The sequence below is a fragment of the Mesoplodon densirostris genome, chromosome 4 (genome assembly GCF_025265405.1).
Source record: "Mesoplodon densirostris isolate mMesDen1 chromosome 4, mMesDen1 primary haplotype, whole genome shotgun sequence".
Taxonomy (NCBI): Eukaryota; Metazoa; Chordata; class Mammalia; order Artiodactyla; family Ziphiidae; genus Mesoplodon; species Mesoplodon densirostris.
The window spans coordinates 1,512,081-1,524,238 of record NC_082664.1 but is presented as its reverse complement, the minus strand read 5'-3'; the positions used below and the strand labels follow the sequence as shown (position 1 = coordinate 1,524,238).

General features: G+C 53.1%; 1 protein-coding gene across 4 annotated transcripts in view; it reads right to left on the bottom strand.

Moving 5' to 3' along the window:
* Positions 1-7,369, bottom strand: part of BRF1 (BRF1 RNA polymerase III transcription initiation factor subunit) — a 71,490-nt gene extending 64,121 nt beyond the window's left edge. For all 4 annotated transcript variants that reach the window (XM_060095530.1, XM_060095531.1, XM_060095532.1 and 1 more), the window contains exon 1: positions 7,101-7,369. In XM_060095530.1, coding sequence (XP_059951513.1) covers positions 7,101-7,284 — 184 coding nt within the window. In that variant the 5' untranslated portion in view covers positions 7,285-7,369. The remainder of the gene's footprint in view (positions 1-7,100) is intronic.
* Between the last annotated feature and the right edge of the window lie 4,789 nt (positions 7,370-12,158).

Genomic DNA, 12,158 nt, shown 5'->3' with positions numbered 1-12,158 from the left:
GCCCCAGTGGGGACTGGCAGGAAGCCCAGGGCTCTCTCACAGGAGGATGTGGAGCCTGGGGACAGGTGGCAGTGCCTGGGGAAGGTTTTGCTGTCACCCTGGGTGTGTTGGTTTTCTATCACTGCCCTGACAAGTTACCACAAACTTAGTGTCTTCAAGAAGCTGGCTATAGAGGGCGAGGAGAGAGAGGGCCAGGCAGGGCACACTGGGGGCCTGGAGAGGAGCCAGGAGCAGTGCAGGGCCCAGGGGAGACCTGTCCACCCGGCCCAGAAATGAGGAGCTTCCAACACTCCAGTGTTACCTCTGACTCTGCAGAAGCCTGACACGAGCTCACCGGCCTGAGCCTGGGGGTCTGCATCTTGTACCCCCTTATTTTGTGGCAGCTTTTATAAACGGGCAGCTTTTATAAACTTTAGAATTTTTATATTTGTGATCTTTTAGACACAGGACCCACTGAAGAAGACCACAATCCCTCAGTCACCCGACGAGGACAGCCACATTTTGACCTGTGTCCAGTGCTGCCCAACTTTTATTTGAGAAAAAGGAAAAAAAAATCACCATATTGTTTTAACGGAAATCAGCACGTGTTTTAAGCAATTACAATAATGTTGCATTAGAAAAAGGACAATGTGAAGGTATAAATCCCCTGAAACCCCACCTTCCAGGCACAAGGACCCTGGGTGGCCTTCCTCCCAGCCACCTCTCCCTGCTTAGACCCAGATGGGAAGCGACCAGGACAGGTCACACAAAGATGCTGCTAAGTAAGAGTGGAGACTCGTTCTGGGTGAGCGTTAAATGCACTGCAAGACCTTGAGAGGTCACACCCTCCCCTGCCCCTCTCCCCTCACCACCCCCCCGCACTCTCTGCACGCCCCCCCACACCCCGTGCACTTCCAGGACCTCTATTTCCTGCTGCTGTGCTGTCCTTCCCTGTCTCTCCCCAACGCCCCAGTCACCCCTTCTGGGGCTGCTCCGGCCCCACCTGCTCTGGGAGCTGATGCTTGCTGTCCCCATGCACACTCACACACACTCACATATACACACACACACCACCCTGGTGCTCCCCAAGGTCCCTGTACGTAGCCTCAGTCCCTCACGTGCTCCCAGGAGCAACAGGGACTAAGTCCTGGCAAGGAAGGTGCCTTCCTGGGTCCAGCCAGCTGGGGGAAGGGAGGGGGCGGAGGTCAAAACCTGCTTTACCCAATGGACGCACGTTCTTTACTCAACAAAGACGACCCACTGGGGGTTTGGTTACAGTAGAGAACATCTGGAAAGCAGTGGTGGAGCCTACGAAAAGTGCTTATTCAGCAAATCTCAAACAGCTACCACCACGGGGCCAGGGTCCCCTGAAGGGTGAAAGAAGGCTTGAGCACCACCACCGCTGCCCCAAACCATCAACGCTCGGTGTTACCACCGCTTACCCAAACCATCAATGCTCCGTGTGCTTGGCTTCCAGACGCCCTTCATATTATTCCCTCTACTTCTAAAAGCATTGGATGTTTTCTATAACAAGATCCTGTAACAAACAAGATATAACCAGCTGCATCTAACAAGTAGAAGTTGCAGTTTTTTGTCAGCACAGCCGGGCCAAGACTGCCCCCTTGTGGACAGCAGGGGAGGGGCCGGAAATTCCACCCAGATGCACCTGTGCCCCTCCCAGTTGTGGCTGCAAAAGCAAGAAGGTGCAAAGGCCTGACCCCTGCAACTTGGTGGGGGGGCGGGGGGGGGGGCTTCTCGGCCACTCTGAGCACTGAGGACAAAGCCAGCAACACCAACACCCACGACCACAAACAGAAAAGCAGCACACAGCACCGCCCTCCATTTCACTCAGGGATCCCTCCCACACGGGAAAGCAAAACCTTTCCTAAGTCTGCATTCATTTTATTTAAAGTGAGGGGTTTCCGTCACTGCTGTGAAACTCCTTTTAAGCGGGGACAACTGCACGAGGTCCAGCTGGGCGGTTCCAGGACGGAAGGGAAATCCAGTGGCCCCTCGACCTGAGCTCGGATGTGGGCATAACTCCCCTAAGGCACCCGAAAGACACTCAGCAAGTCCACACTGAGCCCCAGGCATGGGGACGTGGCTGGACACAGACCTCCTGCCGTTGGTGAACCAATAACTAAACAGTGGCAGCAGCCTAAACTTCTCTCAACCAGACACAGCTACTGAAGAGCCTGTTCTGTCACGATTAAAAGTCTGATTATGGAAACCACACAGCATGCAGCATGGCAGGTGATAAAAGCAGCAAATGACATTTTAGGAACAACAGTCCTCTCTCACCCAAGTGCCTCCGGGACAAAACTCAGCCATTTCCTGAGAGCAGGTCCCTTCCAGCAGAAACTCAGTGGGGCTCTGAGGGGCCACAAGAGAGAAACAGAGATGCAGAACCTCCGAAACTCCAGGACCAGAGCTTGGCCAGGACACCTGGTAGGCTGTGCCTGAGAGAACCCTCTCCAGGAAGGGCACAAGCCAGGCAGAGGGCAGGTGGGTGTGCTGTTCTTTAGGACCCAGGGAGCTGCCCCAGTGAGCAAGAGAGGCTCCACCCCCGCCAGAGCTGGGCACCAAACCTTCCTCATCGTGTTACACATGGAAAGCACCTCATTACTCATGACCACGAGAGCACGAGCACTTACATACACCTTGACTTCAGGGACAAAGTTTGCAGCGATTAAAAGCTGTGGTCACGGAACCCATGGGGGTGCACCCTGGAAGAAGAAGGGAAGGACCCAGGGAAGCAGGTCCTCTGCCTCTGGGCTTCCTCCTGGGGGAGCGGCAGGTACAGCTCCCGGGAGGGGCCGTGGGCTCACCGCGCACCATCAACTGCAGGGGACACCCAGGGGAAAGACCTGCTGTCCTCGAGACCTTCAGCACCGACACCAGGGACAGGATGCTGGCGTGGGCCTGTGCCAGGAAGCCCTACTCTGCCCCTGAGCTCCTTGACGCTCTGGTGAGCCCCTCCCCCATGACCCAGCGGGACCCTCCTCAGGCCTGCAAAGGCCCAGCTGCCCCAGCCCCGCCCACCACCTTGCCATTCTGCAGTCCTCACATCCGTCCCTTCTCTCAGCCACGCCCATCCCCTCCCCAGCTGCCCATCAACAGAAAGACACAGCCCAGACGTCCCCAGCGCCACCCTAGCTGCCACCACTCTGCGAGTCCAGCCTGGGACGCTGGACTCACACTTTGCCGGTCCTCAAACATCTACCAGGGGACCCAGGGGGACTGGGCTCCTTCGCCTCTGGACCCTGGGCCTGGGTCACAGTCAGAAGCCCAGCTGGTGACAGGGCCGCTGGCCACAGGGCCCTGACGTTTAATTTACATATTCTCAAGTAAACTGCGGAGCTAACCATCCACCACTCCTTCTCAAAGAGTAAGCAAGAACGCTTAGGAAAGACAGCGGCCTTGGGCCCTGCACAAGGGCACCCCAGAGAGAAGGCCCAGCTTCCAGGATGAGGCTGGAGCAAAGGAAGAGCTGGGGGGCCAGCTGGGCACACACTCTGCACCAGGGAGGCTGACAGCAGCCAGAGTCGACAACCAGGGTGGCTGCTCTTGAGACGGGGAAGGGAGGAGGCCAGGGGTCTGGGAGGGACCCACCCAGGGGAGGGAGGGGCTGCGGGAGGCAGGGAGGCAGCGACGCCCCCCCCCCCTCCGCCCTCTGTACAGGAGCTGAGAACCCACAACGCCTGCAGCGCTTCCCTGGGGGCCCTCCAGAGAGTGAGCCCAGGTTCACACCACCTTTAAATCACACCACCAAAGGGCACCCAGCTCTGAGCCTGTGCTCACAGGCCGTGGGACCAACGTCACCGCCCACAGGTGGCAGCACATCTCTCAGGTCCAGGACTCCTCTGCACCCAGCTGTGTCGGCTGCAGTGAGGACAGGCTGTCACCAGGTACAAGGGATGCACTCAGCACAGTGCCTCCCGTGGGAAACCCTAAGTGTCAGCTACTATGATTATTCCTTCTTACTGTCGTTGTTACTCTCTTCCCAACAGGCATCAAAGTCTTAGATGACTGAGGGGGCAGTTTGGCAACACGTGACAAAGCTGCAAACACAGCGCCAGGGAGACTCTCCCACAGCAGTCCCAGGAAGTTGCTCAGGAAGAACACAAGGACGAAAAAAACAAGGACAACAACAACAAAAAGAACACAAAGACGTGTGCCATGCAGAGAACAGGAGAAAAAAAGCAATGAAACCCAAAACTGGTTCTTTGGAAAGATCAAAAAAATTGATAAACTTCCAGCAGGAGAAACCAAGGGAAAAAGAGAGAAGATACAAAACACCAATATCTGAAAGGAAAATGAGACATCACTACAGATCCTGCGGACCTCCGAAGAATACGGGGATAGGACCAACAACTCTACGTGCATAAATTCAGCAACTTAGATCAAACGGACCAAATCCTCAAAACGACAAACTCACCCGACACAAAAGAGATATTCTAAAATATAAATAAAACCTACAACTATTAAAGAAACTGAACCTGTAATTAAAAACTTCTGAAAAAGAAACCTCCAGGCCCAGATAGCTACATTAGTAGATTCCACCAAACAGTCAAGGGAGAAATAACACCAGTTCTACACAATCCCTTCCAGAAAACGGAAGAGAAGGGAACATTTCCCAACTCATTCCAGGAGGCGCATTACCTTGATATCAAAACCAGACAAAGACATTACAAGAAAACTGCACACTAATATACCACATGAACATAAATGTAAGAATCCCCAACAAAATATTAACAAATCTAATTTAGCAACACATACAAAGAATAATACCCCATGATCAAGTGGGTTTACCCCAGGAATGCAAAGCACGCTGAACATTCAAAAACCAGCCACACTGACAGACCAAAGAAGAAAAACAAAACTCATCATCCACTCACGATAAAAACTTTCAGCGAACTAGGAGTGGAAAGAGAACTTCCTCAACTTTATTGATGAAGAATATCAAAAACCTATAGCTGGGCAACCCTGGTGGCACAGTGGTTGGGAGTCCGCCCGCCGATGCAGGGGATACAGGTTCGTCCCCCGGTCCCGGAAGATCCCACATGCCACAGAGCGGCTGGGCCCATGAGCCATGGCCGCTGGGCCTGCGCGTCCAGAGCCTGTGCTCCACAACGGGGGAGGCCACAGCAGTGAGAGGCCCCATACCGCAAAAAAAAAAAACCAACTAAAAACCTATAGCTAACATCACATTGCGTGGGAGGAGAGTGAATGCTTCCCTCTAAGACTGGGAAGAAGGCAAGCATGTCTGCTCAAAAGCAAGAAACAGAAACAAAAGAAAGAAAACAGCCCCTATTTATAGATAATATGATTGTCTACATCAAGAATCCCAAGGAATCTATTTTAAAAAATACTCCTAGAACTAATAAGTTTAAAGTTTAGCAAGGTCTCAGGAAACAGGCCAATGACAGAAATCAACCATATTTCTATATGCCAGCCATGAACAACTGAAAACTGAATTTTTGAAAAATACTATTTACAATAGCTCTATTTGGGTCTTAGGTAAACGTCTAAAATATGTACAGGAGCTAGATGCTGAAAACTACAAATCATGATGGAAGATCAAAGGAAACCTAATGAATGGAGAGACATCTGTGCTCATGGATTGGAAAACACAATATAGTAAAAATGTCAAATCTGTCCAGATTTATCAAGAGATTTAATGCAATTCCAGTCAAAGCCCCAGCAAGGTTTTTTGTAAATATATACAAACTTATTCTAAAATTGAATGAAAAGGGAAGGGAACTACAATAACTAAATTCTGAAAAGGAAGAGCAAAGCTGGCGGAATCACAACATCTGATTTCAAGACTTATTATATGAGGCTTCCCTGGTGGCACAGTGGTTAAGAATCTGCCTGCCAATGCAGGGGACACGGGTTCGAGCCCTGGTCCGAGAAGATCCCACATGCCGTAAAGCAACTAAGCCCATGTGCCACAACTACTGAGCCTGTTCTCTAGAGCCCGTGATCCACAACTACTGAGCCTGCGTGCCTAGAGCCCATGCTCTGCAACAAGAGAAAAGTACAATCTATGAAAGGAAAAAAATCAATAAAGTGGACTGCATCAAATTTTAAAACTTTTAATCAAAATTTTAAACTGCTCTGCAAATCACATATTTAACAAAGGACTTGTAACTACAATATTTAAAGAATGCTCAAAACTCAACAGTAAGGAAACAAACAACCTGAATATAAAATGAGCAAAAAGCTACTTGAACAGACATTTCAGCAAGGGGGATTAAGGGATGGCAAATAAGCACATTAAATGCTGTCTAACATGACTATGCATTAGGAAAATGCATTAACACGGAGATGAGGCACCACAACACACTAAAAACACACCCAAAAGATATATAAATACAGAGACAACTTCAAGTTCTGGTGAAGCAATTAGTGAGAATACAAAACGGTGCGGCCACATTGAAAATCCGCTTGGTGGTTTGTTATAAAGTTAAACATACAGCTACCATCCACTCCTGGGTAACCACCCTAGAGAAATGAAAACCTATGTCCACGGAAGAAGCCACCCACGAAGTTTTTAGCAGCTCTATTCATAATCACCCCCAACTGGAAACAAACCAAAGGTCCTTCAGCAAATCGTGGGCCGTGCACAGGAAGGAGCCCAGATCCTCCCAACAGCCTGGGCGAATCCCAAAGGCACAGGGCTGAGGGACAGATACCAGTCTCCGAAGGTGGCCCACGGGCTGGTTCCCTTTACGCGGCATTCCTGAAAAACAAGACTGCAGGGACGGAGGGCAGCTGCCGCTGCGGGGAGGCGTGGGGCTGTGGAACTCTATCCTCGCTGTGGTGTTACTCGAATCCAAATGTGTTTAAATTCATACAACTGTAACCCGAAAGGAGCTGAATCGACTATGATGACTGAGAAGGGGGACGCGCTGACGTCCCCGACCCCCAGATTCAAACAACTGTCCCCCCAAGGAGCGAAGGGACTGCGCCGACTAAGGGGGATGGGCCACGACCCCGACCCCAGGCCGCATCCTGTCCCCTGTTTCGGTAAGTTCCATTACTAAAGCCAGAACCGCACACGCACGGAGGCCACTGGCCACCCAGTCCTCCACCCCTCCAGCCCCGCCGGGACCCACCGTCCAGCGACACGAACTGGCCCACGGCCGACGAGCCTCCGCCGCTGTTCTCCACGAACTGCACCTCGGACACGATGATGTTGTCCTCGAGCACCGAGCCGCAGCCGGTGCACACGGCGTCGCCGCGCGCCGCATCCAGCTCGATGTCGGTGCCGCCGCAGCCGCGGCACACGCGGCCAGTCATGCCGGCGGCTCGAGGCAGGGCCACCGCCCGCCGGCCCCGGTCCCAGTCAGCCCGCCGGCCCGCGCGTCCGCCGGGCCCGTCTGCGGGCCCGTCCGCAGCCGCGTCCGCGCCGCCCAGACTCTCGCGAGGCCGCCGCCGCTGAGCCCGCCGATTCCCAGCGGCAGATTCGCCGCGCGGGCCAGGACGGCGCTGCCCGCCACGGTTGCGCCCCGCGGAACGGGCACGGGCTCTGGGGCCGCGGCAAAGACGCGACTACTCGAACACGCGACCTCCGGGCCGGGACGCAGCCACCAGGCCTCGGAACTTGGGACCTACAGGCCGCAACACCAGCGCGCCAGCAGCAGGAGGAACGGCTGAGCGGCCTGCGGGGGCGGGGACAGATGGGCGGTATCGCGGTTTGTGGGCGGGGCCTGCGGAGCGAGAGCAGGGGTTGGTGGGCGGGACCTGAGGGCCTTGTGGGCGGGACGAGGGACTGTGGGCTTACCTTGTTGTGGGCGGAGCCTCAGGCGGGGTCTGAGAAGCAGAGCTCAGCGACGAATCGGCGCAGGTTGAGAGTGGAGACCCTCGCCCGGGACCGCCCGCCCCTCCCTTCGGGCTTGGGGGCAGGCTCCGCGGCTCTTCCTGGCTCCTCGGCCTCTGTGTGGCGGTGCCCTTACGCCCCCATGCAACCCCGCTCCCTGTTGTGTGGCCCCCCCCCGTGTCTCCCCACCCCCTGACAGTCACTTGTGCCACCTGTGGTTACCGGTGTCATCACGTTTCTGTGTCCCTCTCACCCGCGCCCTCAGTTATCTTCAGATGCCATTCACGGTCGCCGAAACACCCATGCGGTCCCCGGGAATAAGCCTGAAAAGAAATATGCAAGACCAGATTTTTTTGTTTGTTTTTGGCTGCGCGGCTTGTGAGATCTCAGTTACAGGGATCGAACCCGGGCCAGAGAAGTGAAAGTGCGGAATCCTAACCGCTAGGCCAACAGAGAATTCCCAAGACCACGTTTTTCAAAAACCCTTAAACCTTGACTGTAGGACTGACAGGAGCTCTAACTGAATCAGAAAATGCCCTATTCACACCTGAATACAATGTTGTAAATACTTAAAATCTTCACGAGTCAATTTGTAAAGTCGATTTAATCCCCACCAAAATGTCAACAGGATTTTCAGGTGACTTGATAGGCTGACCCTAAAGTCATCTGGAAGAGATACTGCACAAGAATAGTCAAGAAAATTCTAAAAAGGACTTCCATGGTGGCGCAGTGGTTAAGAATCCGCCTGCGAATGCAGGGGACACGGGTTTGAGCCCTGGTCCGGGAAGATCCCACATGCCGTGGAGCAACTAAGCTCGTGCACCACAACTACTGAGCCTGTGCTCTAGAGCCCACGAGCCACAACTACTGAGCCCGTGTGCCACAACTACTGAAGCCGGTGCGCCTAGAGCCTGTGCTCCGCAACAAGAGAAGCCACCGCAGTGAGAAGCCCACGCACCACAACGAAGAGTAGCCCCCGCTCGCCGCAACTAGAGGAAGCCCATGTGCAGCAATGAAGACCCAACGCAGCCAAAAATAAGTAAATTTATTTTTTAAAAATTCTAAAAGAAGAGGAAAATTGCCCTTCTGTATATCAAAGTATTATATCAAATTACATCCATTAAACCACGTGGTATTTGTACAGGGACAGATGGACAAGTGGAATAAAACCAGAAGTCCAGAAACAAACCCAACTATGCACTGAAATTTAGAGGCCTCAATCATTGTGGAAAAGACAGACTTTTCAGTGGGGCTGGGGTTTCCGTTTAGAGGAGGAAAAGGGTAAATTGAGCCCCAACCTCACCCTGTTCTAAAAATAAATCCCAAATGGCATTAAATGCTGAACGTAGAAACAGAACTGCAAGACTCCTGGAATGAGATACAAGAGGGTATTGTAAATCTGCAGTGGATCTCTGTCATGACGGGAGGGTGCCTGGCTGGCCTCTGAGCCCCATCGATGTGTGGCTCATCATCGCCTCTCCCTGCAGGTGGCCACCCTCACTGCAGGGCGTGGGCAGTCGAGCCGGTTAAGCTAGAAGACAGTGCACGTATGGTCAGGACAACATAGTCTTTTGTTGGAAGGACAGAGCAGAATTTTGGTCACTGGTCTCATGCTGAGGAAACAGAGGTTGCTGCAGTGATGACCCTTGTCTTTGTGCCCCCATGCACACATGGATGTTCCCCAAGGAAGACCCAAGGGGCATCACTGGAGCGCAGAGTATTCCTACACTCAACACACTACACATGGGCAAACTGATCCCCAAAATTGTCCCATGAAATTACTGTCTCATAGTTCAATACTGTTCCACATTTTGGCCAACTTTTTGTATGCTAATTATCAATTGCTGCCTAACAAATAACCACAAAAGTTAGCAGCTTAAAATGACAAACCCGGGCTTCCCTGGTGGCGCAGTGGTTGAGAGTCCGCCTGCCGATGCAGGGGACATGGGTTCGTCCCCCGGTCCGGGAGGATCCCACATGCCGCGGAGCGGCTGGGCCCGTGAGCCATGGCCGCTGAGCCTGCACGTCCGGAGCCTGTGCTCTGCAACGGGAGAGGCCACAGCAGTGAGAGGTCTGTGTACAGCAAAAAAAAAAAAAAAAAAAAAGACAAACCTTTATCATCTCACAGTTTCTGTGGGTCAAGGGTCTGGGAGAGTCTTCGCGGGACAGTTCTGGCCCGGGGTCTCCCGAGCTCACGGCCAAAGTGTCGGCCAGGGCCGCGTCCTCTGAAGACTTGGCTGGAACCAGGGGCTCTGCCTCCAAGCTCCCTCACGAGAATCATGGTGGGGCCTGAGCACCTCACCCAGCGGCCCCCACAGCGTCCTCACAGGGGGGTCGGGGGCCGGGACCCGCAGGACAGAAGCTGCGAGGCTTGGCTGACTGACCTGCCAGTGCCGTCCCTGCACCAGCTCCACCTGGGCGTCCTGCCCACACCCGAGGGAGGAGGACTCGGAACATATTTAAAAGCGCCACCGGCCGCCCCCTGACCCGACCTGACACGTGCACGGGGCACCAGACGTCCAGCGCCACCCCAGGCGCCCAGACCCCTGCAGGCTCCCAAGGGAGGGGGACCAGCGCGGGGACCCCACTGCAGCCGGCGCGGGAGAGACCTGGGGTCCGGGAGCCCCGAGAGTGCCTCACGACCCACACAGAGGAGGGAAGTGTCCAGAGCAGAGAGCCAGGCCAGCCCCAGATGAGCAGATGCGGAGGACGCTGGACGGCTGTCTCCCTCCCGCACCTGTCACCCGATAGAGGGAAGGAGGAGAGGCTGCCCGGGCGTGGTGTGGGGCTCCCCACCCAGCTGGGCCCCCGAGTCAGAGTAGTGGGCTCCCAGGCCCCACCTGGAGCACCAGGCTGGAGGGCGCCTCCCTCCCGAGGCCGAGGTGCAGGCTGCAGGCCTGGGGGGCGGGGGCTGCAGAGACACCTGCCTTCCTTGCAGGGAGTCCTGGGGGCAGGTGGCTTTTCTCCTCCCCATCCCTCGGGGAGAGAAGTGGGGGTCGACCCCGGGGTCTTGTGAGGAGAGATGGGGGCTCCTGGAGGAGGGAGCCCGCCCCTCGCCCTGGCTGGGGGCCTGCCCAGCTGCAGGAATCCTCGGTGTGGACGCCCGAGGTAGGGATATGAGAGGGTGTGGGGGGCTTGACGAGTGTAGAGTGCACGAGGGACCCTGCAGCCTGGCTGCTGCCCTTGGTTGTGGGACACAGGTGGGAGCAGCTGGGCGGCTGGAGAGGGGGCAGGGCCCCACGGGAGTGGCCACGCTGCCGGCAACCAAGATAGAATTGGAAGCTGTCAGTCATTTCCCTTCAGCAATTTCAAGGCCCATTCCATGGTCTTCTTTGCATCATTTCTGTTGAAAAAGTCTGTTTTTTATCTGTTTTGTTGCACTTTGAAGTTTAAGCTACAATTTTTTTCCTGGATACTTTAAAAATTTTTAAATCTCTTTCTAGGATTCCAATTACACCCATGTTAGATTTTTGCTATGTCCTATATGCCTCTGTATTTTTACACATTTTTTTTCCCCTCCTTGTTTCCATCTGGGTATTTTCTACTTACGTAATTTCCATTTCACTAATCCTCTCTTCTGCTGTGTGTAATCTGCTTTTAAAACCATCTATTCCATTGCTCACGTTCCTCATACTATACTCTATTTTACTTCTTTTTTCCCCTCCTTGTTTCCATCTGGGTATTTTCTACTTACGTAATTTCCATTTCACTAATCCTCTCTTCTGCTGTGTGTAATCTGCTTTTGAAACCATCTATTCTGTTGTTCATTTCAGCTATTTTATATTTCAGTTCTAGAATTTTCATGATTATTTTTCTTTAGATTTCAATTCTCTGATGAAATTCTCCATTTTAAAAAATTTATTTTCTTGAATATATTAATCACATTTTAAGTTTCATTCTAATCATTCCAATATTGGTGACCTATGGATTTATGTCTATCGTTTTTCTTGGCTTATGTGAAATCGTTTCCTGGCACACCTGGTAATTTTGGAATAAATGATGATCATTGTAAAGAAAAACTGTGAGGCTCGGGAGATGTTTTTGTTATTCAGAGAGAATTTATTTTCCTTCTGTCTGTCACACAGGTGGGGGCAACCCATATCTTGATGCAATCAGGCGCTGATAGGATTCCAAGCTTTACTCCAGGCTTTGCAGGGTTCTCTGTCTTCCTGCTTTTCGGGCACCTGCTTTCAAAGGCAGTTGTCTCTGTGTCTGTCACCTTACCACACCTGATTAAAACACATCTCGGGTACATTTGAGACGGGTTGGGACCTGGGACCCTTTGCTGCAGGGCTTGCACCTGGACACACCTCTCCTCCAGCAACGAAATACAAAGAAACTATAAGGGACTGAA